At 43.5% G+C, this 27,368-nt stretch overlaps 1 protein-coding gene across 1 annotated transcript; it reads right to left on the bottom strand.

Annotated features, from left to right (window-relative positions):
• Positions 1–9,017: 9,017 nt before the first annotated feature.
• On the bottom strand, positions 9,018–25,452 carry LOC149360053 (uncharacterized). Its single transcript, XM_089567769.1, has 8 exons — positions 25,399–25,452; positions 22,981–23,089; positions 22,509–22,600; positions 21,419–21,523; positions 18,906–18,929; positions 13,508–13,555; positions 11,143–11,196; positions 9,018–9,146 (listed from the first exon to the last, which is right to left on the bottom strand). Exons 1-8 carry the CDS (start codon positions 25,450–25,452, stop codon positions 9,018–9,020), a joined length of 615 nt encoding a protein of 204 aa, XP_089423895.1.
• Between the last annotated feature and the right edge of the window lie 1,916 nt (positions 25,453–27,368).

The following is a 27,368-nucleotide window of genomic DNA, read 5'->3' as shown; positions in this document are numbered from 1 at the left end:
GTTATTTTGTCTATATTACATTCGCTTGTACCTCCACATGTTAGATGGCTATAATTTACATCACAGGGAAATAAGGTATTAAAAATTAGGAGTTTTTATGAATTCGATTGCAGGAACCATTTCGCACCTTGCAAGGTCATTCCACTCTTACTGCAGCGCACAAACTTTATACCGAGAGTCTTTTCGTTTAGATTTTTTTTGTAATCGAAACGTTCTTGACCAAAACCTAAGTTTTTCTAATGGCATTCTTGTTTTCTTACTGCCAGATAGCCTGTACGGACCTTCACATCGTGAGCGAAGTATGTAGTGAGAACAGTGACTGGGATACAATCTTAATACGATGCATGCCACGACCAATAGGGAGTGCGAGATGGCAAAAACAAATGTGAAGTGAACCAAGATGCGTAATTATGTGTAAAACTGGACTTGGCGATACTAATGTTGTTTTCAAAATGTCATCAAAAAATGATACTCCGGATTTCTGTCACTGACGCCAGCAAGCAGTTTTGCCGGCACGAGTGTTGCGAATAGCAGCGCCGCTGTAAGGCATGGCGGCGACGTCGGTTGTGCGATTTCTGTTTCGAAAAGGTTTTTAAAGAGGACCATACAGGGTTAATGAACAAGACCGGCCGCAACTTCTTGAAAGCGAGAACTACGTTACCTTAAGTATATAAACAAGATTTGACTGCACGAACTGAGTTCGGGCGCCGTCATAAAATGCAGCTTAACTCTAGGCGTCTGCAATGTTATGCGTAACAAGAGATGGAAGCGTAGCATTATCATCCGCTCAGACTTGACTTTATTTGCAAGCTTGAGATTTCATAACATGTGTCGATGTGAGAACTGCGCTCCTTATTGCTACCATGGGGCATGATCTGCTGGATTATTTCAATATTTTTACAGTCGTTTCGAGTGTCCTTTCAACATCCACCACAGACAATTTAAAACGAATCGCTTCATGACTGCCGGCAGAATACGTAGGTGCCCAACGCTTTGCATTGCTCATGTCTTAACCCTATATCTGAAAGGTCGGGGCGGGCAAACGGAAGCAGACCTAGAAAATTTCACTTAACGTATCATTTCTTTTCCTCTACCAACCTTCTGTCCATCGGTCGCACCTAACTCCACGCATCACGACCCTTAAGTGCCTGGTTCTCAATGGTGGCGTGTGTTTACGACTCACATGGTTTTCGCTTACAGTGATATTCCTCGTAAATATACGCCTGCTTTATTACGTGAAGAGACTGTCAGGATGGATGCTTGGCGAAGTATAGAGGCTTATGATAGTTACGAAAGCGCTTATATTGGTTATGCGACTAAAGAAGGAGGCATAGTTTTTCGGGTCCAGGTAAGCTTGCTATAAGCAGAAATTCTCCATAAAGTTTAGGCTGGAAACAAATACGCGATTTTTGTTTTTACCCCAGTCTATTTAGTACTTGCCTGGTGGGGAGATTTTTGGGTATGTTTGCCGCCCTTACTAATCTAATGCGCTCGCACACGGTTTCTCCAGACAGCTGACCCCGCTTTTCCATGCATTGGCCCTTCAATTTTCGAAGTGATCATTTGTTTACCTAGGAAGAGCACATGGCGCCGATGTTTTGGACGTTTTGTGGCAGCCTTTTTCCTTAATTTCACCACGTGAAAAGAATTGCTTCTTTTTTATTGACAACAAGGTAGCCAACCAGATAGAGGTTGTATGCCCCGGTCATGAAACCGCTGTAAAAGAAGAACTTGTAGGTGTGAAGGAATACGGCATCAAGTTTGTACTTTACCTTATCTTGGCGGTGAGGTGCTTTTTTTACTGCCCATTCGCATGTTGTATTTGCAAGTCTAAATCAATGCGCCACATAGACAAGAACTTTCGACCTGTTTTGAAGCTTCTACCAGGGCGATATGTTATCACGGATGCGATCTTTTCTTTTTTTTTAAGTGATCAAGATCATGGAAGACATGTTAAGTGTGCGGTGTCAAACTTAAGAAAGCAGTAGCTCATCGGCAGTATCTGTGCATTTTCTTCTTCAAGAAAATGGCACAGTCTAGCGAAAAGAATAGACAAATGTCAGAATTGTTCAATAATAAAAAGACCCGCGGTGGCTCAGTGGTTATGGTGCTCGGCTGCTGACCCGAAAGACGCGAGTTCGATCCCGGCCGCGGCGGTCGAATTTCTTTGGAGGAGAAATTCTAGAGGCCCGTGTACTGTGCGACGTCAGTGCACGTTAAAGAACCCCAGGTGGTCGATATTTCCGGAGCCCTCCACTACGGCGTCTCTCATAGCCTTAGTCGCTTTGGGACGTTAAACCCCATAAACAAACAAACAAACAAACAAACAAAAAGACCACCAAATATATTAGCTTTTTTCTGTTTACCCTACGTATCGTGCTGCACTCGACTTACATCGTAGAAAATTGTATTAGACGCAGCACTGCCCGAGATATGTTTAAAATCCAAAGGTATATATAACATTGAATAAACACGTAGATTTGCCGTCACTTTGCACGAATATGATAGTTATGGTTGTGGTGCATACAGTTTTTTATTATTACCTAGAGGGAAAGCTGCCGCCCCATCTATGGGCGTTTCCGTGGAGCCCTCTAAATACCACTTCGGCCACCATGGGCAGTCAAAGCATCATGGGCCGGTGAGCTACCGGCAGCATAACTAAAACTTTTTGGCCAAAAAATAATGGAAAAATAAACGCTTTTCCATAATTAAGAATGCCCCAACATTCAATATCCTGCCTAATGATTGCAAGAAATGAGCAGGAAAGCATGTAATGGCGAAGTTTGCCCAACATAATACATGACTAGCTCTCCTATTGGCAAAGTAGTGTTGAAAAAAATGTTGCTTAAACACTTTAAAAGGTTTTTTTTAATCGCATTTTAGAACAGAAAAAGCCTTTTATTGGCGTTGTGTGCTGTTGCGGTTTCGCTGCTATGGCTTTTACTCACTGCGTTCGCGCCGAAGTCGTCTGCGCAAACACAAACAGCGTGTTCGGAATGAAACGTGTCAGTAGCGATTCTGTGTTCCCGAAAAAACACGACTGACCCGCACCAAGTAGCTCGCCGACCCGTGATGCTTTGAGCGTCCATGGTGGCTGAAGTGCAGTGCCGCCAGCTTTCCCTCTATGTAATACTAAGAAACTCTATGTGGTGGTGTGAATGCGAGACACACTTTAGCTTATTAAGAGACGCAGCAAGGGACATTTCACGCTTCCCAGCGAACTTGTTTTTCTACGGCTGAAATCCGTATTTCATTTGTCAGTTACCTGTAATTGGGTGTATGAAGACCGGCGCCTACATTCTGCATGTAGACAAAAATCGAGGAGGTTCAAGAATCCGTGCCCTTACTTATTGAAACATCGAAACATGGAAATATGACGCAGAATCACGTGTAGAACGAGCACAAGTTACAAATCTACTCATTACTGTTGATGTGTGCAGATGCAGTCAAAAATATGCGGAGCACACTTGAGCGTTACAAACTTTCTCCAGCGCTCAGTAGGAAAGATGTGAAAGTTTTTTGGGCTCATGAGGGAGCCCACCAGCGGCATGAATTAACCTATATGTAAAATACTTGGAAGTTTCCTTAGGTACGGTGAGACAAGAGCTTGGTCTCTGAAGCATGCTCCTAATATTATGGCTGAGAGCGCACCGGCAGCTGAAGGCTCTAAGGCAGTGCGTTTGCCACCAGCTGAGGTATCCCCACAGCGCGTTCAACGTTACAAATACAAATACAAATACCTTTATTTAAACATTAGGGATGTTAGGGGGTACACTCAAAAAGCCTATGACTGGCTTGACAGAGGGGCGCACCCCCGTACATAAAAACCGGCAGCAACAGAACATGGACAGAACAATAAAAAAGACTACAGTGCATAGGTAAATATCATTCAATAAATATTAGTGAACATCCTCTTGAAATTATAGATAGTTGAAGTCAGCAAGATTAACACGTTATCCCGCCTTTCCACAGAACATGCAAACTACTTCCGCTAGCACACCGGTGAAATTCTTGAAAAGTAACACCGATGTATACTTAGCAGATGAACAGCCTCAAAGACTAAATATTAGTAATTTTGGTTCTGTTCCGGTTTTGTAGCCAAAATAATGGAGAAATATAGATACATGTATGTTCCCTACACTAAATACCACAATATTCCTATGTTAATAACATTGCTCTTCCTTATTTTGCTGTGTGGTTGTTCATGCGGGAGAAATTATTAATCGCAAACGGCAGAATAAGTATCTGTAGCAAAAACACAACAGCTTTGTTAGTGTAAAATGAGCTTAAAAAGCTCGTTTTCTTTATTGTTATGTTTCTCCTAGTAACATTAAATCAATCGTCTTGCTTGTTTCACACTGTTGTCAGGAAAAGCAACTACTAATAAAACAGAAATGCGCACAAATGTACTATCAAGTAAAATGCTGTTGCAGGAGTCGGTAGTGAAGCTATATGGTCAGAACATTACGAATCCTTTCATGCCACTCAAGGGGCCCTGGATCTTGCCTATAGGAGCGCAAATTATGTCCGAAAAGTGAATTTCTCGTCGATATTCCAAATACTAATTTACATTGCCTCTGAGAACTAATAAAAGTGGTGAAATTCATTGGATCAAGCAGAAGAAGTGCTCTGAAAGAAATTCGGAAAATGACGAGGATTGGAATGGGAATATCTGTCGCCGTTCCATTCATATCGCTGCAAAAAAGAAAAAAAGAATTTGCTTACATGAAAGCAGCGTCGTGTGCGAACACGTGAAACTTGCTTTTAGCCTTGTATATTTCCTGCTTTTTCAGTTTCCTCGATTACTTTTGCGATTCTTGTATTAACACGTGTGACATCCTTACTACTTTGCACCGTGATTTTTCTCTAAGAAAAACCCTTTGCGCACTAAATAAATCTATTAGCGGTGTGCGCAACAAGAGGTTTTTTCAAACAATAATGCCCAACTTTCCAAGAAGACCTACTGTTGAGACCGGCGACAGCGTGAGTGTTTTATCTCGAGCCACCTATATTTGCTAACTTCATTCCTTGGTGGTCCTGCATGCAGAAAACAGCGGAATGGGATGCAAGAAGAAAGAGTTGTGAAACAACCAGTGGTGTACATCTCTTTTATGCCGTGCAGTACTTTGATCTCACCGTTATGAACACAGAAATGTTGTTCAGCCCCCTTATAACGGCCCCAATTGTCACGAACGTTCACCCATTACGAACGACGTCGGAGCTACCATCCAATATTAATTTCACTTAAAGCGCAGCTTCTCAGTTAAACCAACAACTCTTGCCTCAGCACTCGGCTTCAATGAACGATGAGGTGCCATAAGATTGCCGCCGCATTCGAAAAACGCGCGCTTCCCTCCAGTGCGGAGACCGAAAAACCACTCAGCTCCCTTGATAGCCGCCAAAAGAAGCATCAAGCCCCACGTAAACAATAAAAAAGGCCGGCACACAAACTGACCTTAACCGCCGGCCAAACGTGTCCCAAAAGCTGGAAAGTTAATTAGTGTGTGCGTTTGTGCAGGCTTTTCAATGCGTCTGAAGTGGATGCGATCCAACAGCCAAGGCTCTTAGGTTTGGTTAGATGGTTGCTGAAACCAGACAGTAACAAGCACCAAAAGGACGCAGAGACGAGAAAACCGTAGGACACACGCTAAGCACACGGCCGGCGACCAACCAACGACAGCAGTGAGAGAAGTTTGAATGCCAGTCATTAGGTATGTCTTGCTGAGCCACCTGGTCACGCGGAGTGCATCGCATGCCTAATCAGTTGTCTGCCTTGCGCCCTTGCCTGCAGGCAGAGCGCAGACAGCGGACAGACTGCATGATCCTTGTGGAGGGAGGTAGAGCAGTGCGCATCGATGAATTAAAAGTGAAATCGGACAGTTACTGATGGTTTTCAAGCAAAGTGTCAATTTCTCTCTGGTCATTAGGACGACAATACTCTACTTCCGCGCGAGGGTTGCGTTGAGTACCTTGTAGCCACTGCGACGTGTCTTTTTATTTGGAGCCCGATGAGCTGGTTTAATGCTTGAGACAAAGGTGACGCATAGTATATGTTCTCTGCGCTAAAGTATGCGGTAGTTTCGTCGCTGCATACTTACTACATTTTCGACGGTCGAAGACAAGAATGCTCGCCTAGCATCAGTTGCCGTGAGCGGCTTAATTGCTATTGGTATGACTTTATTCTTAAAGCCACTCCTCCAAAGGAAGACTCTCCGGTGGATTGATAACGTCTTCTTGAAGAAACAGACGTGTACAAGGAACTTTTCGAGGAAATAAAATATCTTTTTTATTTTTTCGCCGAAATAGGCCGTCTATTTGCTAGGAGCTTCGGACACAATGAACGCAACCCGTGAGGCTGTAAGGTTCGTTATAGGCGCATGCGACAGTATAATGAGCTCTATCACCCCGTATTGATTCTGCTAGTTTTAATTAGACTGGTAGTCAGTTTTCGTCAGAAATATTTATTTGCTAGCAATCGGTTTTTTATTCTCCAAGGTGCATAAAAGCGCTGTCAAGTAATTCTGGAACGCTGGTTGTGATATCTGCTGCCAGCTAAATCGGACACTGAGCTCTGCACAAAGGCTTTCATCCACGAACACCTTAATGCGGCGTCAGGAGAAAGAAAATATAATCTCTGCAAAGTCTGTCATGTTTTCAGCGGTATTTATTATGATAACAGCTGCCAGGAGGAGACAGCCAGCATAGTTTTGTCCTTACTGCGAAGAGTGTAAGAGTTAATTAAGAGAAACTGTTAATTTAAAACGGTTAATTAAGAGTTAAGAGAAACGGTTAATTTCCAACTCAGGAAGGAATCGTTAGTTATCTCCATTAAGCTATTTTATTACATTCCGAAGCTTGGGTAACAACTGTTCACATTTTGAATGTAGAAGCTGGAAATGAGGTACGATATTATTACGGCAAACTGTCCGCGCCAGTGTCTTGACCGTTAGTTACACGAAAGCAAACAGGAACAGGCGCACTTGTCATGAACCACGAAGGTTTGTTGCCAAAGCCTCCTCAATTTCAGTGGCAGCTTAATCAGCCGGTTTGTGGAAACCAACCTGCCTCCTACTGGCGTTCCTTTCTGCTTTTTGTTCTATTAGCCTTCCTACCTGCTCTCCACGTGCAGGGAAGAAGAAGAGAGGAAACCCCGAAAGTCCCCAAATTATGGAGAAAGCTACTCGTCTCTTTCAATGGTGCACAGCCATTTTCAGTCACGGAACCATCAGGTGTGCCTGGATATTCTGTGTTGAAACCTCTATTCTTTGCAATTTACATTATGTAAATGATATCAATGGCACTGCAGTCCATTTGAGCCTATATACCGATGACTGCGCCCATTACTTCAACTTTAGAAACGCTCATGATCAGTAGGAGCTAAGCGAAGTACTTTTTTTCATTTTGCGATTTAAGTATATAAACGGAATATGTAAATCAATTTAACTCAAGCAGCGGAAATTTCTTTAAGCGCAAAATGAAGCGGCTACATTTCCCTTGGAGTGCTAATGGTAACCGCATAGAACAGGTCAGGGAGTTGAAATAGCTGGGTGTTATTTTAAAAATAACTTTAAATAGCATTCTCACGCTAGAAACGTTACCGGAAAAACACTTCGCGAACTTGGCTATCTTGAACGCATCTTAAAAAATGAAGTTATGTAAAGCAACAGCTTACGAATCACTCTTTCAGCTGATATTTGATTACGCTTCAATTGGCTGGCCCCTCATTGAACGCATGACGTTAACCATTAGGTTAAGTTAACAAGAAGGGAGCAGATTCCTGTACGGTCGCTATGATCGCAGCTTGTCGCTGTCATCAAGCACTCATACTGAATCATCGCAGACTTTCAGACATAGTCGCACACGTGGACGCATCATGAAGCTGCACAAGTTTGTTCGAGTGTAATCCGTCATTCAGGCACCCTACTTTTTTGTGCGTGTAGTGGGCATGTGGCTCGACGAAAACCACTCAAAAGTGCTACTCTTACACCGCATGTGCACTGTTTTAAAGTTTCTATAACACTCGTTGACAATTAGCGTTCGTTAAAAGTTGCCTAATTGAATGAACTCTTAGTGTTTAAATATTTTAGTAGCAGCCGAGCTCGAATGCGGCCGGCACATTGCACAGGACGAAGGGCATGATGCCAACTTCGTAGAGGCCGTCGGGGGTAACAAAGGCCGTATTTTGCCGGTCAGCAGTGGACATGGGCACCTGCCAGTAGCCGGAGCGCCGGTCCAGTGAGGGAAAGAACTCCGCGCCTTGCAGGCTGTCGAGGGCATCGTCTAGACGGGGAAGTGGATATATGCATCCTTTCGCGTACTCCTGAGTCGACGGTAATCAACGCAAAAGCGGTAATCAGAAAACCAAAAATCAACACACGAACTACCTTGCGAATAGAGACTGAAGCCTTCAGAGGTATATAAGGCGTAAGAAACCCATACAAAAGCTCAACTTTAGACGAAGTGCTGAAGCAATAAGACAGCATTTCAATTTAATTCTTTCTCACGTATTTCCTGTGTATTTCAGAGGGCTTCGTGATTTTGCTCGGTCGCGTTGTGTGTATGGCGCACTTACCAAAAACAATAGCAGAATATTTCAACATAAAAATAACTCCTGTCAATACAAATACGTAAAAGACTTTAACACGAGAGCCTTAACAAAAAAAAAAAAATCTTGAAATGAAAAACAAAAGTTTGCGAACTTCGGCTGCCGTTGTATTCATGCCTGAAAAGTGATCTGCTGTAATGAATTTTTAATTACGAAAAGGAAATGCCATAGAACACCGATTACTACGGCGTTTAATATGAGAGTCCAAGGTGATCGTTAACTGACATCATACATCCCGCAGAATTATCCGTGAAAGATGCGTGAGAATTTACAAAAACAAAAAGATCACAATAGCGTTTGGCTACGTGGCTGCCTAGACGCTTCTTACACATTCCTCTGCCATTATTTATGACGTACTTCGACTAAAGAGTTTTTCTTATTGGAAGTCCAATGATGGCAGCAGTAGCCGCATTCAGTATGTCACAGCTGGTGTTACATGAGCCATGGGCTCCTTTGTAGATATCGTCATTTGGTGCGCTTCCCTGATCTCTCTCCTGTACAAGTGGTCTTCATACTCGAAGAGGGAGCAGAGGATGACACTCTGTGGAACGAAAACCCAACAAAAGACATGTAAATAAAGTGCTTAATGTCAAACAACGTCAGATGCAAACTCTTTCAGCGCATCAGCGTTTGGCAATAATAGTAATATGCAAATAGGGCTGTAACGCTACATTTAAAATGGTGATTATGTCCGTGGGAATTTCTCTGCAAGAAAATATAAGAATTATGGTTGTGCGGCACAAGGAGATAAACTGTGAAGAGTCTTTCTCTTTCTAAGTAAGATAAATTGAAGGCTTCCCCAAGTTGCTGAACGGGTTTTTCGAGGATGAGCCATGAATCCGAATGTGACAGTTTTTATGGAATATGCCAATTTCCTCCAGGGGGAGCATAAGCGCCACACATGTTGCCCAATGTGCGTTAACTGTTTGATTGAAAATGGCTTGGGTGTCCTAAAGACGATTTGGCAAAGGTCAGCTATTGTATTGGATAAGAAATTAGCCCCATCGATGGTGCGGTGATGCAAACGGAACAAGCGTTGCCTTGACCTGGTGCTCGGCTTATATAGGGTGAAATGCTTTGAAAATTAGTCTTTTGTGACGACGAAATTGCCTGCTACCATAGCACTCTTTGCTCAAAGCTGCCCTTGCGGCATAAAAGCTCATCATCATGAAGAACCGGAAGTCGAGATTTGGTTGCAAAGTATACCATCAAAAATTTTGCGCTATTTTTAGACAGCAAAGTTTTACCAGCCGTCTTCACAATGACAGAACGAGTCACGCTGCTCTACGATCGTGATTTCAAGAGTTTTGGCTCAAAAATTGCATTACCACTTTTGTAATTTATTGCTCCCACTCTTTACACAATAGAAAACAGATACCAGTTCCACGAATTGCATCATGCGCAGCGCGGTCTCCTTCAAAATTTGGTATGAAGCTCGTTATTTTTTATAGCATATCCCGACGCCTTGCTTCAATAAACTGCTGTATTCTAAATTCACTACTTAGTTTTCACCGAAATGGCGTGACCGACATTTTAGCTTAGTTTCTATATTCATTAAGCAGACATCAACGATTTGCGCCTAAGTTGCACAGCACAAAACGAAGAACCGGCGGACTGCGCGCAATGCTGCCCGCTCTATCGGTAGTTGCGACAAGGGAGCGCTGTTCTCAAATTTATTTACTGCATCGCTTCTCATTAGAAAAAGCGAGTGGAGTGCGAGATGGTATCCCGCGTTGATGTTCGTCTTTGTAGCCACCACATATATTTAAGGGCCGCTCCTCTGCGGGAAAAAAATTTATTACGGCAGAGTCACGTAATCCAGTCACTTTAAACGGGCCGATTTATGAGGCTACGTGCATGCCTTATGGGCTGGTGAGAAAAAGAAGCGATTAAAGTCATCACTCAAAGCGGCAATTAGAACACGCGTCCTGTAAAATTGTGACCGGAATTAAGTACATAGCGTATCTGTGAACATCTGCCGAAGTAGATGACTGCGCTTCAGCGCACTTCGGGACAGAATTCGCAGAATTCGGGACTTGGACTAACACCGGATACATAAGACGGCGCTTGTTCAATGTCATTCGGTCTGTACGCAAACTTTTGCACCGTTTGTTCTTCTGCAAACAACCGCAGCAAATTCCTTCACAGCAAGAGCCTACCTCAAGTAAATGCTTATTCTCGGACAGTGCTTTGCTGAGTGCATTGCCCCTCGGCTGTGTGTTGCATTCTCGCTTTTGCTGCAATCATTAGGTTTAGGTTTATCGGGGTTTAAAAGCCCAAAGCGACTCAGGCTATGGGGGCCGAATTTGTTGGAATTTCATTTTATGAGGGACTTTTAATCATTGCCACTTTGATTGTCGGTGCTACTCACTACATTAATGTTAGAAAGAGCAAAGTTTTAGACGATTCCTTGTGTTTAAGATTTATGCAGCTGGAAAATTTTTTCCTGCGGTAATAAAGCAATGCATTAATATCAGCCTATATTCAAGCTGTAGGCGCCCCATTTATCACACGTTAAGGACCGCATAAACTCTTACCTTCAATAATAGCCGCAGTATCACGTATACAAAGTGCAGAATCTGCTTGACGGTCTGCGCTGATATTAAAAACAATGTTTCGTATCGGTACAGACACTCAAAACAACAACACAGAAACGCCTGAATATATCACTTATTCATTGTCTAATTTTGGATCAAAAAATGCACCAAGGTGAAGAGACGATTAATGCGGTTTTATTTGAAATGTTTATACTGTAACTAGTATAACTAATATCTCTTAAATAATTGTTTTGGATAACAGCTGCGCGCAATTGATTTCATTGTAATGCTATTATTACTATCATTAGCGACAATCAGCATGCTACTCGGCCCCCATTTGATGATGCATCTACGATACGCGAGTGTGCATAAATGGCTTACGTTATTGCATTCGTATCCACTTATTTCGAATATACTTCGAATATTATATTTTTAGTATTCGAATTCGATTCGAAATCCAAGTATTCGTGTTGTTTCGATTATTCGACCCGACGCGAATATTCGTATCTAGCCGAATATTCATCGTGAGCACCGGCGTTCATTTCGGTCCGCAAGCCCTATCGACAGAGACATAACAACATGGCGGCGCCTACACGGAAGGCAAATTCTTTCTTCCTCCAAGGGCCATGCCGTAGCTGACTGCGCTGGTGAGCTTTTTTGTGGCTGTACCTGCGAAGATGGTATAGTCAGAGCTGTGCACGAAGTACCTCGCAATACGTGCCAGGTCAGTTCCAAGTGAGAGGGCATTTTCTGTGGCTGGAGGAGTCGTTTCAGTTAGAAGGGAACTACTTTTGCCTCACCATGTGGTGCAGCTGGTTTTCCTTCGCGACAACCTTTTACATCATCCTAGCAACGCGCTTTTGCGCTGATGGCAAGCTAGATTCAATCAGTGCTGTGTACTAGCCATCTTCTCTGATATTGCCAATCTTCTAAGAATAATGTTCGAGACTTTGATACTTTTTATGCAGCCACACACACCTTTTGTGTTCATTTAATCGTCGATAGTTGAACTGTGATGTTCTTGGGTACCCAAATAAATGTTTTGTAGTGATTAAATGCGTCTGTCCTTGATTATTCGATATTCGATTCTATATTCGAAACTAAGTATTCGTATTCGATTCGTATTCGAAAAATTTGATACTCGCACACCCCTATGTGGTAGTTTCACTCATTATTCGAACGGGGGCTTAAGTCATCCCATATTTTAACAAAAAAACCGCGGCTGAACGCCGATGCTCTGCACACTGACTGAAGAACCGCTGAAGCAGTAGATCACACTTTTTAGTCTGCACAATGCTAACGCGTACAGTCAAGGTCAGTGCGCTGAGCGGCCTCTAGCCACATCATAACCGGGAAGCCTCGCAGCAATGCAGTCAAAACTAACGTGAATTAGGGCGCTCGGCTGACATTATTGAACCACTCGTCGACAGATGGCTCCCCTGATCAACTCGCCCGTTTCTCACACGATCAGCCTGCACATGCGTGCGTCTGCTCCACTACACTCTCGAGCACTACGCTGGATGAAACCAAACCGTAGTTTCCAGCACGCAGTCCTTTTGCGCGCACGAATAGGCCATCATATATAAGTGGATTTATGGGTTCGCGTGTCTGCGTCCTTCATCGTCATGTTTTACGACGAACAAGTAAATCTCATAACTGTTTAAGAAAATGGTTCTTCTAGTTGCTGTCCGTACATTCGATTCATTGTAATTTGAACATGAATTGCTTGCTGGCTAGCCTTAGAAGAATATCGACTGGAACATGCACATTTCGAATGACTTCTGCCTGTTCGGGAGGCGCAGTAGAGAGAAAAGAACACGACACTGCGACCGAAGACTCGTGATGAGACTACTGGCTGCCTGCTGTGAGCGTAGATATATGGCCTTCATGACATCGCATGTCCATTCCCCGAAGCAATGCCAACAAGCATTGTTCGCACGTAACTTACACCCACCTCCTATTCAGGTGACTTACACGGCGGCGACACCTATCCACTAAATGGGGCAGCGAACCACAAAAAGGTTTAAAAAGGGCTTCACTTGCTCTATCTACTCGATCGTAAAGAAGGTGCCGAGTCGACTTTAGAGTCTTGATTCGCTCCTCAGAATCTTTGTTCGGTGAGTCACGTTTTTTTCTGCTTAAGAAAACCCTTTCTCTACCTTTTCTGAACTTCTCTCTAAGGAGCATTCTGCGACCGGTATTTTATTTCGTTGTTGTTTGGTACCTTAAGAATCAGTTCAATTTACCACGAGATTTCTGTCACAAAAAATATGCATTCTGGATGAGGTCTCGTAATCAAGAATTAAACGTCACCCTCTGAATGTGAACGCTGAATGTCTCAAAATTATTTTTTCAGATCACTCACCGCAGGTGGAACCTGGCTAATTAGTAGTGTGGTCCTTTTTTCCGCAGCCTGCAATAACGTGGTAGTTTCTTCAGTTATTTGTGTTGTGCATTACGTCCGCTGCAACATTTCTGAATTTTTTCGATCAATTGCTCAAGCGCAAGCGCGACCACCATTCTAGATCTATATAACGCCGCCGCGAACTTCAAACGAATGCCCCATTCCTCCTCTCAGGGACTAAATTTCTGCAGGCGCAAGTAATTCAGTATAATGCCAAAATCTCATTAGCTTTGTTGTGTGTTGTAATTACCAGCACGACGTATTAAGACCTCATAATAGCAATTTTTGTTGCTCCTAATTACCTCAGAACGCGGGGTGGTGTCCGGCTCTACGAAGTCACACACCACGTGACACCATGACATCACTAGATTCGGCCAAATACGTACAGTGTTTGTCAAAAGTTTAGAGCCCAAGGCGTTTGCTTCTAAGCCTCGCAGTGGGACTTCTGTAACATTCGTGGTAGTCCTACCCATTGGAGGAGGCAGGACCAGAAATCTTCTTACGTTCAGCAACTTTGGAGCGCTGGAGATGCATTACGAACCAGACTGTGTGCTTCAGAAGCAAACCCCCTGGGCTCCAAACTTTTGACAAACGCTGTACATGCGATGTATGTATGACGTCATGACTCTGATAGTAAGTCCGAATTATCGTCACATCGCAGGACTCCGGCTTTCCAGGCCGTCTGATATGTGGGACAGATGTTCATATAGCATTTGCGGCTTTAAATTCTAGTTCCGAGGCTGCGATGAGCGATAACGGGACAAAAATGAGTCATAATTGGAGAAACCACACTGCACAGGACCGGACGAGCGAGGAACAAGCGACACAGTGAGCGCTGACTATAGTCGCATTCAACTCATAAGAAAAGCGGCAGATTCTCCTGAAAAGAAGGCCTTCGAGCCAATGGCATCGACCGATTTTCACGATGCTATGGTTACTCCAATGAGACCGTGGTTAGACCCAAGCAATGAACAGGGTGAATTGGGAGAATACTGGAACGCCCTCTGTACTGCAGTGGTCGTAGTTAGGCTGATTATGATGATGGTGATGATTCCGTATTCATCTGCCGCACCTTGCTATTTCACGATAGCAGACACAAGGGTATCGGTCAATGGAGGAAGGGGTGGTCAAAGTGCAGAATCGGTCAGAGGGCAGAACAGGTCGACGCCATTGCTTGAGGGGCTCCTTTTTAGGTACATTTGCCGCTTCGTTCTTGAGTTGTACCCGACTACAGCCAGCTTAATACTCCTCTAGGCTACGAAAATCGCCGGGTGGCTTTATTAGCTATCCGACCTTGTAGGCACCATTTTTGCGCTGTTTTCTGGCTTCATCCATCACCTTTGTTAAAGGCACGATATCGCTTAAATTTCATGGAAGCGACAGGTTCTTTGTAGACTTTATTTTCTTATTTGTTGCTGTTTCCTTTCGGCGTTCGGAATGAGTGTTTTTCGCTCTCTCGTTGCGGCATAGGTTCTTCCACCTTTTGGAAAACCACTCTCGTCTGAATAAGTTGTTTTGTTTATTTATTAATCTTTAAACCTTTTATAGCTTGTTTTTAATGCTTGCTTATTACTTCAGTTTTAAAACAATTCAGCACACAAGGGAAGGAAAAAGAGGGACTCGTCATGACATAGATGAAGGAAGGCAACTGATACCGAAGCCAAGGGGCATAGGGGAAATCTTAGGTGTTACATAATCAGAAATTGATACTGTAATTGTTTTGTCCCTTAACGATAATTGATAAGACAGCAGAAGAAAGAGCGACAACATGCTACTGCAGCGATCCGAACCCTTCACCTCCGAATAAAAAAGGGTATTTTTTTACTACTCTCTACAAATTTTGTTAGTCATTGTTTGCTTTTGCCATGTTATCATGTCCGTCTCCCCGTCAAGCTGTCTTTAAAGTTATTAGCCGATGTGACCATGCTGACTGTGGAAAACAAAAACAATTAAATTATTTGAATGGTTTCGTTCAAGCGGCAGCCTCGGAAGTAGAAACGAAAACTGTCAATGCTATGCAAGCTTCTCCCACCTCTATCAGGTTGCGATGCAAACAAACCGCTTTTTGAGGACCTTAGCCGTGCCCACGGAACAGCAGTAAGGCGAAAAATCGGCACAGACATGAGAGCGCTCCCTCCTGGCTGAACGATCACGTACGGAAAGCGAACGAGCGCAACCGCCATTTTCACCCGGGGGAAGATACTCAGCAGTATGACCAAGGACCTTGAAGCTAACGCTGTATGGCGCCGACATATATGCAAGTCACTAACTGAAATACTAATGTGACTTTTGCAGGTTTTTTATAGCACTAAGTGCGTTAGAAGAGTTACCTGTTTTTTTGCGGTCCGAGTCGTCGTCGTCACCGCTCCGACAAGCGCGGCCTGTTCAATAGCGAAAAGACAACTAAATAAATGTATACAAATCACCGCAAGCATGGGTACAAATGACGGTTTTGCAGGTGCACTGCTGCATGTGCACTCTTCTGTTGATTCTGCACCTTCGTCGTCCACTGTTCGTTCCCTTGTCCTATACTTAAATAAAGCGCGCCAATACTCTGAATACATACAAGATGCCCGTACGGATCAGCCACCCTACGCCCACAGTGCTTTGTACTAACTCGGCTTCCTGGGCAACCAAATTCTAACCGTAGGCTCTAACCCATACCTTGATGCATAGTTCACTTCCCACGAGCCATGGATCCGTTCCATCGACCGTAGGCTACTGCGAATCGCTGCATTCCTTGTTGGCAGTTAAGGGGCACTGCCAAACTAGTGCAATGGCAGTGACAGTCATGCGTGGCGTCACCACTGTGTTAATAGTTTCTCAAACTACTTAGCGCTGATCAGATGTCGTACACCAAGGGTGAGTGGTTGCAGTTTTTTTATCCTGCCAAGTATTCAGTGCAAAGAGACAAGCGAATCCTGAGCGCTCATTTTCGTGACCAACCCATGAAAGACTGTTAAGCAGATATTGGTGGGAACTGAAGGTCTAGTTGTCAAGTACGTATAGAGGAAGTCAAGAGTCATGTAATTTAAGCAAATAATGGTGGAGCTATATTAATTTGCGCTGCTCATCAATTAGAAAGTAGTAGTGTCATCATTTGCTATCTTGAAGGTAACTGCAGATTTGGAAGTTGAAGAAATAACTGATAGCTGCGAGTCGGCTATGAACACATGACCACTGAATGTTGCGTGCGGTGGTCTACCAACTGTTCTATAGCGACGGTTGCCCAAGCTTCTACTTTCGAATGCATTTGCGCTAAGTGGAGCATAATCTAGAGAAATGGATCGTATATGAACAAGCACAGAATTTTTGTTTTAGTTTCGCAACGGGAGCTACCGGCAGCCTTTCAGTAATATTTTGGTGCGAGCTTGCACAAACCCTCCTAGGTGCTACTCAGGGCGTATAGTAGAACCACGCGAAAATTTCGACAGCTTTGTATCTGTGATTGAGAAAATGTTAATGTCGCTGTCAGGCTTAGAAGAATACCTTGTTACCTGAGCAGTTCTATGAACTTTGATCGGTTTCACTGAGGTAGAGGCAACGCTCGCGCAAAAATTAGCGAGGCTTATCGTGAATGACAGAATGAACGCGTGCATTGCTGCTGGGCGTAGATGGACACAGACAAGACAAGTAACAACCATTCTGACCCATGCGTCAACCGCTTGGCTTTCCTTCACGGACAGAATGTTATTTATTTAGATGTTGTAGTATTAATTATGACCACTAAGAATTGAGAGGAATATATGATAAATTGAACACATCGAAGGTTAACAGCAGAAGTCGTAATAAAAGTGCAAGCTATAAATTGTAAGAATCTAATAAAATAATCGCCGGACAGGACATAAATACACAATTTACAGGAAAGGAAGGTAAGAAAATTAAGATTCAGGTTATTTGTAAGCAGCTTTTGATGCAATTGTAATACAAATAGAAGCTAGAAAAACGGCTTTAAAATTGTTGGCACGAAAAAAGCAGCAAAAAAAAGGTGTGTTAATAACAATCATAGACCGAAAATATATAAATTCTGCTGAAACTACCAAGCAAGTGTGTACGCCATATGTACGAGAGAGTGTTCTGCCAAATGAACCGCGATCGTCGTTACTGCTGCTAGCAATAAACACTTAAGTGCACGCATGGAAAAAAAAACACTCGGTTTTGAGTGGTTCCAATAATAGGAAGCCATTTTACCATAGTAACCGCTGAATATGTATGCACGTGTGCAGTGTGTTCAGATATTTATCAAAATATTCAAGGTACAGCTCAATGTAAATAAATGATTATCAGCAGATAAACCAAGCAATCGTCTCTGCTGCACTAAAAAGTCTACCTGAAGTTCTCTGAATAAATGGTCCTCAGACATTTACATAACCAATGCCTGAGACTTCCTAGATCCGTATTGAGCGGTATACCTAAAACTAATTTAAGCAGAATAATTGTCTCCCTTATTAATCACCTACTGGATTGGCCACTCAGAATTTCCTTGCTCTAGAGTCGTTCACAAGGGTTGAAGAGCAATATTACCTAATAGTAGAAATACCAACCAGGAGTGACGCTACAGACAATACACATTCTCACTTAATTTATAGATTACAGCAAAAGCTGTAGAGCACACCGCTTTCAGACTGCACAGTGCAGGAGCCGATATGAAGGAAACCGCTTACCGAATGCGCTTTGACATAATGGAGTCTCTTTGAATCCTGTACAAAACGAGATAACTTCATAAGGCATACTATTTGCCCTTTGTATGAGTTTTGATTTCATGGTATGTTGTAGCGCATTAAGATGTTTTGAAACATTGCAAGTCCGATGACATGTGATTTTCATTCCCATCCAGTATAGCCAAACAACAGTACTCAATAGTACTAGCCCTCTGCGTTGGGACACACTCTGTGGCGAGCATGAAGCAGACGACATTTAACGCATGGTCATTAAAAATGGCCTTGAAAATTTTCCTCTCACTGATTTTACCCCACTATAAACGTAGGTCAATTTTTAAAGTGTCAAGAAAAGCCATGAACTACTACACCGCGATGACTTTGTTATAATTAATTATTCAATATGCTCTCTGCGATTCATGCTCCCACAAAACATTGCGCGACGGTGTTGTGACATGGTGCATTATTTTTTCACATGGCTAAAGCTCAGTCTTTTAGGAAGACCGGGGTAAAAGTGAACGTGTACGGAGAATGCGGTGCATTATCAATAATCTCTCAGTGATCATGTGATCACAAGTAACACAATACCAGAATGATGTGGTTCTTTGCAAACTGTGTTGGGCTTGGAGATGTAAACAAACTTTCTTTCATAACTGTGTTCACAACTTAATTATTGATTTACGTTTGATGTAAATACTTACCACCTTTTTTTCATCTTTCAAAAGCTAGAATAGAGAACAAGAAGTTGAGAACAAGGCGACTCTGTGCAGGATATTCTTCACGTCGGAAGGGTATCGTGGTAGCTTGCGCACTATGTTACTGATGTTTTCTCTGCACCGTTAAATTTAAATGTCTGGAGCCGTTCCGAAATCATGCAGTCGGCCATATTTTGCTTGTCGAATAAGCTATGGTGGGACGACCCAGTGAGGAATGAAAAAAGAAATGACTAAAATTTCGGCCATGTCATCACTAAGCTTTAGTGAGTCCAAGGAGACAAAACACAGTGCCCATTCCTTCTTCAAGTCTTTTGCGCAATAGAGAGCAATAGAGAGCGTGTCAGGAAAGCAAAATGGGCCTTTTTTGAGTGTGCATGTGCATAACCTGCTCGCAACCTTCCTCGGACACATATATATATATATATATATATATATATATATATATATATATATATATATATATATATATATATATATATATATATATATATATATATATATATATATATATATATTATGACTGCAGGAGAGGTCAGCCTGCTTGTTAAACGGCCATGAGGGTTAAGTGAGATGGTGAAAAAGAGGGGAAGGAAGAAGGAAGAAAGGGTGAAATCGGGCATACACAATACTCGTGCACTCACAAACAAATAGGATCAGCAAACGGGGTCTGTCAAACCCGTGGCCCTAAGGAAATCTAGTGAGGCTTTTGTAGCACGCGCCGCCAATTCCTCATTACTGCAGCGTCCGAGGACAAGTTCCAGGCACAGGACGCCGTAAATAGATGTGTTACAAGAGGCAAATAGGCGCAGTGCTAGCATCCCCTATGCCCGCGCAGATAAGTACCTCATCCCTACACTCTCCGGCTTTACGCGAGAACACAAGGTCTGGTTCTCAAGCGCTCTTTCGTCAAAGATTAAGTGGATTAATGGATTAACTGCAGCGCTGACGACGTGCTCTGAGGCAGGCGTGTACGCAGATCAGCCAAGCGCACTTCCTCTGATAGGCAAAGCAGCACTGCTTTGAACTATGCCCCTCAATAAGGACAAGCTACCACTTCACAGGAATGTATAATGGCTACGCCCCCTCCTATTACTTTCCAGCAGCGCCCATCTGTCGTTGCGACTGGCCGCTAGAGGGGCGTGCTAGCGTGAAAAGAACCATTGTTTTTATGCTGTATTGGAGAGGAACTCAAGGAACGCACGTAAATAGCTAGGTGGTATTACATTTGACAATTATTGGGAATGCGTATTTGTGTTTACTCTTTTTGGTGCAATATTTTGAGTAATCCCAGAAGGTGGAGCAGTCTTATAATACGTGAGCAATTACTCTTCATTATTCACCTAAACGTAACCGCATGGCTACAAAGTAAAGCTTTACAGCTTTCTCAGAAGTTCAGTAGAATCCGCTGGTTGCCGAGTTGGATCTTGAATATTTGAGAACAAGGTGTGCAAGACGGACACAATACAAAGAAAGCCTCGTGTTCGTGTGCACTTTTTTTTTTTCGCCCTGTGTCCGTCCCGTCAGCCTTGTTTTCAACGTTCGCGGAATCCTGTCCATTGAAGAAAAATTCGCCTTGGTCCGGGGCTCTGCAAATGAAGCGCCTTCGGGGCACTACGAATGACAGATGCCATCAATAAAGTGCTATTTTTAAGGCATGCATGTCACTACGATTGTCGAGAAATTATATAAATGGCATCTAAAGTGCCGGAGTAATGTGACCTATTGAATCATCATTTTAGGTACACCTACTTCGGAGCGCTGGTTTACCTCAATGGTCTCCACATAACCGCGTCTTCCACCTGCTGCCCCCACTCAATATAACAGCGAACCTCTCAGTCGTATCTGCCCACGGGGCTGTGTGTCAACCGCTGATTCGTTAATCTTCTGTTGGCATCAACTCCGTTAATCTGAGAAACAATCGGCTGTTCTTCATACGGCGCGCCCTGCCAATGTGATTTCCTCTTCGTAATTTCATTTTGGGAATCAACAACTCGCGTTTGGTTTCTAACTCACTGCACTCTCGTCCTCTGTTTCGATGCTACCGTTGTAGTTTTCATTTAATAGGTTGCATGGCTACCCACAATTTCATTATGTATTTTGGCTTGGTGGTTCAGGAAATCTTGAAGTAGCTAGTGATAATCATTTTTGCACTGAATCCCTTCCTACCTAAGCGCGCCCCATAACAAGCATGAAGCTTCCATGCGTACCATGAATGGATCTAAACCGCGCCGCGCAGTTGTCAGTCCGTACTCCGCTATTTATTTCAGTGCCAGATTTTTTATGAAGATTCAGAATAACAGGTAGCTAGCAATTTGTGGTTGTCGGCGTGCTTAATATGCTGTAGGTTGCAACTTACAATGCATGTTGGTAATTAGGAAACCGCAAAGTATTACCACAAAGCACTGCACTTTGAAAGTTACACATCACTGTTAGTCATCCGCAATGCTACAAATATACACTGTTCAAAGCACAAAATAACACCTGATATTTTTACTCACAAGTATTGGTAGGGTGTAGTTGGCCGATAAGAATCCAATGACGGCGTCTGCGACGCAGTCGACAGATCCCCAGAACCGGGAAGCCTCTATCATTCGAGCATGTTCCTAAGCGGAATAACAAGGTTATTTGAAACAGTAAGCCCCTGTACGCAAGTAAGTATTGTCGGTTAGCGCACTGTAGAGCACTTTATGGTTTGTCGCTGCATGATACGCTATTCGAGTTGCACAGAGCATGCATAAAGATATCATAAGGGAGTCGATCAGAAAAATTACTGCCATCTTTACCGTGATTATAGCCAGAACCGTTGCTCTTTGTAAAGCTGTCCAGGCTTTCGTACGCCCAATAAACGTCTTGAATATGTAAAGAACATTTGCCAACAGTGTTAGAGCCACTCGTGAGTGGTGAAGTGTGGAACTGAACCAAGTTACCATGTTCCTTGTTACAGGTAAGAACACTCGAGCTTACTTATTGTGTCACGCATCTCGTTTATTGATGAATTAACTGGGAGCTGCAATTGCATGACCGGTGTCATCTCACAGCGCCCATTAAAATATCATCCTTCCCGGGAGACTTCAAAGTATATTCTGTCCTTTGCATTTGGTGTAGCTGAGGTCCTTTGCTTCACTATTGGCACAAGTACTTTTTTCTCATATCCTGACTCTGAGAGGCAATGCAGGAGGGATATGTGCCAGGCATTGAAGAAGAGAGTATGGAGAAGAGAGTATGGAGAAGCGGTTTCCCAGAAGCCATTCCGAGAGATTTATGCTTCCCCAAGGCAGAAGTAAACCATTTTCAAAACAGAGTGATTGGAGATGCTGAATGAGAATGTTCACTGAAGCGCACATATTCTAAATGCTGGCTCGTTAGTAGACTTGTTATCAAACGAGAAACAAAGAGCACTTTTTGTTCTTTTTAAAATATCATGCATTTAAATAAACGATACATTTTTAATCCTTCGGTGCTGAATAGATTCACCAGTTTTGGAAGTTTGAGGAGGCAGGCAAACACCACCTCCAACCCAAAAAACAATCTCCAGCGCAGGCTTGCAGCGCATATTTCTTGACGCCTGCGTCTGCACAGCGTACGTACCCTTGCAGCGCCAACAAACAGCACAGAGTCGAAGATTAGGCTAACTCCAGCCAGGGCCATGATGATCGCGTCCGAGGCTTCCCGCCCACCTACTGCAACAAAAGCGCGTAAGAAGGTTACGTGGAGCGCCTTTCCAGCGAAATTACGCAGTACGTGCAAAGTAATATCCTATCGAAATCTCGTCCGCTGGTTTTATTGATTAGCGGTTAAGCAAGTATAAACACACTTACAAGGTCACCACAGAATAGGGGACACGGTGGCATGAAAGAAAAGGCTATAAATTGCGGCGTTCTAAATATAAGTCTGCAACATTGTAAATATATCGAGGATCTTATTTTAATTCCTGCAATTTTTTGTTATTAAACACTGAAGAGGAGCAACACCTCAAACAAGCCGCTAGTTCCAGCTGAATAGAATGGACGCGATTCGATTTCTACGCATCCGGTGGAGCTGTGCATTTTGTTTCTCTTACACCATTTTGAGAGGTCAGTGACATCTGGCAGATATGCGAATATCTTGTTCTGCTTCAGCTTATCCCGGTAGCCGAACGCCCGCGAAGATAGGTTGAATCCGTTCATGCACTGCAAGCAGTGAGAGTATAGGAATACCGTCGGTGCTAGCGCAGTGCACACAGTAAGGCAGCTGTATTTAGACCTGACATTCATTACGTGAACAATTATACACAGTTTGAACAGTCATGTATAAAACGAGAGCTTCATTCGTGGGCTTTTTTGTGTTAACTCTTGGTATCTGAGTGCTTCGTCAGCCGTTTCGCCAGCTCTTACAGCAGAACCGCGTACGGCAGCTTCGAAGAAGCTTTCTGCTTGAAATATATCCTCGAACACCTTTCGGCGAATACCTTAAAGGTGCACTGAAGAGGAATCTGAACTCGTCTTTTTGCCGCGGGAAATCGATCTACACATTTCTAGCATTCTTAGAAACTACGACTTATTGCCCTGTGTGGCCGATTTCCCTAATTAAATCGAATTAACGCCCGGCTCCCGCCTTTTTTTTTTGGAATTCTCCCTCGTACGGTGGGCGGAGTCGACCAACGCGTGGAGTGCCTTTCAGCCAGCTCCGTGGAGGCTTTGCTTTCGCTTCATTTTGTTTAGGTTTCCGCGAATAAATAGTTTCATTTGCAGACAATATAATCGCAAAATAAGCCCGCAGAAATAAATATACGCGCGGACTATTTGCTTCTACGGACTACTACGTATTACTCCGCCGATGGCAGAGCGGCAAGCCGCCACGGTACTGGGTTAAAGGCACTCCCCGCGTTGGTCGACTCCGCCCACCGTACGAGAGAGAATTTAAAAAAAAAGGCGGGAGCCGGGCGTTAATTCGATTTAATTAGGGAAATCGGCCACACAGGGCAATAAGTCGCAGTTTCTAAGAATGCTAGGAACGTGTAGATCGAGTTCCCGCGGCAAAAAGACGAGTTCAGATTCCTCTTCAGTGCACCTTTAATATAGAGAGAACATTTTTCAAACCAGTGCAGCTATTAGACTTTCCGATGCAAATAATTTGTCTTTTCTTAATGTATGTTCTGAGCACCACGCAAGGGAACCACTAGGCATTTTATTTTCCTTGTATGTGCTTTTTCTAAACGGGGCATCACATTACAGGCACTTTCGTTGTTTAAAAGGCAGACTGCCTTTTAAACAGCGAAAGTGCCTGTAATGTGATGCCCCGTTCAGATGCCTGTGTACAACGCATACGAAGTTAACAAGGAGTGCTGGCGCACCTAAGTGAATAGCATTATGCCCATGGTTTTCATGATGTGAAGGCGCTTCAAAGTCATATAAGAGATCGCCAAGGCATGCGTGAGACTGCTGGTCGAAAGTATACCGAAACTTTTCAGCGCATTTCTTTGTTGTTTTGTTACTTCAGCGGGCGTCCTGACGGCAAAACTGATTTAGGAACGCCTAAATGCGCCTCACTATGGACGAAAACTGTTCCAGCTCTAAGGCCGTGATATCCGCGATAGATATCTCCGGCTGCACGGCGGGTTTCCATAGATACAATTTCCAGCAAGCCCGCAGCTAAAGATCGGGGTTCGATCCCGGCCGCGGCGGCTGAATTTCGATGGAGGCGAAATTCTAGAGGCCCGTGTACTGTGCGATGTCAGTGCAGGCTAAACAACCCCAGGCGATCGAGATTTCCGAAGCCCTTCACTGCGGCGTCCCTCATAGCCTGAGTCGCTTTGGGACGTCAAAACCCAATAAACTAAACCAAAAACTTGCACAAATTCGAAACAATGAAGCACGAAAAAGAATTCCAAATCCTCATAAACTGCGACATTAATGTATCCGGTAACACCTGGTACTGTTATCCAGACGCCTGCTACAATAAAGTTATTAAAATCATCGCAAATTAAGCGATTCATCACCCTTTTCCACAGAAATATGTCCTCTGCCGGTTGATGTTGGTGGTTGTCGAAGAACGAAGGCTGTGTTAAGCGCGCAATCGGCATGTACAATCTAATGCCCTAAATTATACAATAATGCTCTTCTCAGAGGCAATAGTTGTGTCATTCCCTGTTTGCGTCACCAGTGGACGTTGCTGGTCAAGGCAACGCTCCGAGGAAAAGCGCTGATATTACTGACTCATATTACTTTGCAGCGTGCAATATTTCGTTTCAGCGCATAGGCCAACGAGGATAGTTGGCGGTACACTTTGTGACCCTCACACAAGTTGATACATTCTATTGACTGCTTGGCACTCTTTCACTGACAATTACTGCAGACAATTTCATCAACTCCTCCATGAGCAAGCACGTTTGCACCAAGAGACTATTCAAAAGAACACCTTTAACATAACTTCAACCGCAGGCAAATAACAGAGATAGTACTAAGAAACTCCAAAAGCCGAAACGAGAATTTGGACTTACCATGCATACAATAGAAACCAATAGAAGTGTCGTCCTGGCGCTGCTCCAGCACATCCCTCTTGCAAAGACCCTTAACTACAAGTATAGAAGGTAATAGTAGCAATATAAAACAGAAATCAACCCCCGGCGGCGACTATATATGGTTATTAAGAAGAATGCCATATTAGCGAAGAAACAGCTTATGCATCGATTCACAATCACAATTTACGTGATATTTGATACATGTCGGCTTACCTAATTGCGTAACCCGGTTGTTAAAAAAACTGTTCCACTATTTGTTGCAACTAAGTGGCTTGGGGCTACTTATCTCATTGGGCGAGATAATGCTCCAGTAGTTTTTTACACATTTATGCTATCGATAGTCGACATTTTTTCGTTAATCTGCAGGACTTTGGAGGGTTTGATACGCTGCAGCAAGGAAGATGTAATCCATTATGTCTTTGGAGGCGGTTACACTTTTCCGTAATTTCCTCCCAGTGATAGTATGAACTAAGTAAGTGGAGCACTTGGCTGAAACCGCCGGCGTAGGCACTCAGATGCCTGCAATTTTTATTGTTTCCACGAAGCTCTGCATGTGTAGAATATTTCAGAGATTTACTGGGACTATGTTACAGAAACTGAAGCGTTCTGGATTGCTATTCGTGAAAGCAGACAGCTGACGAACAGGATCAAAGTGCGATGTAGTCCGAATCTAAGCCCAAAAAATCAAGGCACATCTTTTCTTACGTGACAACCAAGTAAATGTTGCCGGAAAAAAATGCAAACTTTCAGGGGGAACAGGTACTCAGATAAGTAAAAACCTTTCTATAAGAATGATACCTCTGGAAAACTCTATATTATATTCTACTCTGCGAGCCATGAATACTGTAGTAACACCATGATCATAATGAAGCGTTCAAGAGGCCACTTAAGTGGTCCGAAAAAATTTTGGGAATATTCAGGAACCTCATTTCCTTGCACACTCTGGAAATATGGTAGACCGCCATGTACATCTCCCACTTCGATACTCATTCTTCGGTTAATTCTCAAATTTAACTTATCCAAACGATTATCTACGGAATGCTTTACACTGTTCGATGTGAAAAAAAGCAATAAAATGAGCGACAACCAGTTTTAACTGAGGACGAGTTACGATTTCATTCTGTCAGCTGTAATGAAATCAAAAACTTACCGCTCAGTGGTTATGGTGCTCGGCTACTGACCCGAAAGACGCGGGTTGGACCCCGGCCGCGGCGGCTGAATTTGGATGGATGGGAAATTCTAGAGGCCCGTGTACTGTGCCATGTCAGTGCACGTTAAAGAGCCCCAGGTGGTCGAAATTTCCAGAGCCCTTCACTACGGCGTCTCATAGCCTAAGTCGCTTTGGGACGTTAAACCCCATAAACCAAGCCAAACCGCACAAAACCAAAAACTTACCCGTCAGCTCACACTTATATTGGGCTGTCCGCCATAAGGATTTATGCTTCAAATACTTGGGCTCGTAACTAAACGCGCGAGGAAACCAGTTTCTTGCGTTCGACTGACACAGCACTTGCTACTAGCAATGCAGAGCTTTGTGCTATAAAAACGTGTCGGCCGTACAAGTTCTGTGAACTGCTTTTTGACTACTTGCCTCAATCCCCTTTTCGGCTTGTTCGACGCCTTCCAGGAGCAGCGCCTCTAGCAAAGTATACAGACAGGCCTCCAGTAAGTCCAGTCGACCACCTGGGATACTTCTTTCTCGTCTTTGCCTCTCGATGTCCCAGTTTTTTGCGCGTGCTTCTTTATTGATGTCGCTATTATTTCAAAGCATATTAAGCGCACAGCGCGTGCTTAGTTTTGAAAACATTGAATTTCGATAACCAAGCAAGTGAAAACATTGCTTTGGCGAAAGGATATCTGTACCTTTTGTAGCTTCTTGATATGGGAGAGGCCTTTGCCCTGCAGTGGGCGTCATCAGGCTGATGATGATGATGATGAGCTTTTCAGAT

Source organism: Amblyomma mixtum, chromosome 2 (assembly GCF_055824585.1).
Source record: "Amblyomma mixtum isolate Tamu chromosome 2, ASM5582458v1, whole genome shotgun sequence".
NCBI classification, from domain to species: Eukaryota; Metazoa; Arthropoda; class Arachnida; order Ixodida; family Ixodidae; genus Amblyomma; species Amblyomma mixtum.
This window is presented reverse-complemented; position numbering and strand designations above follow the sequence as displayed.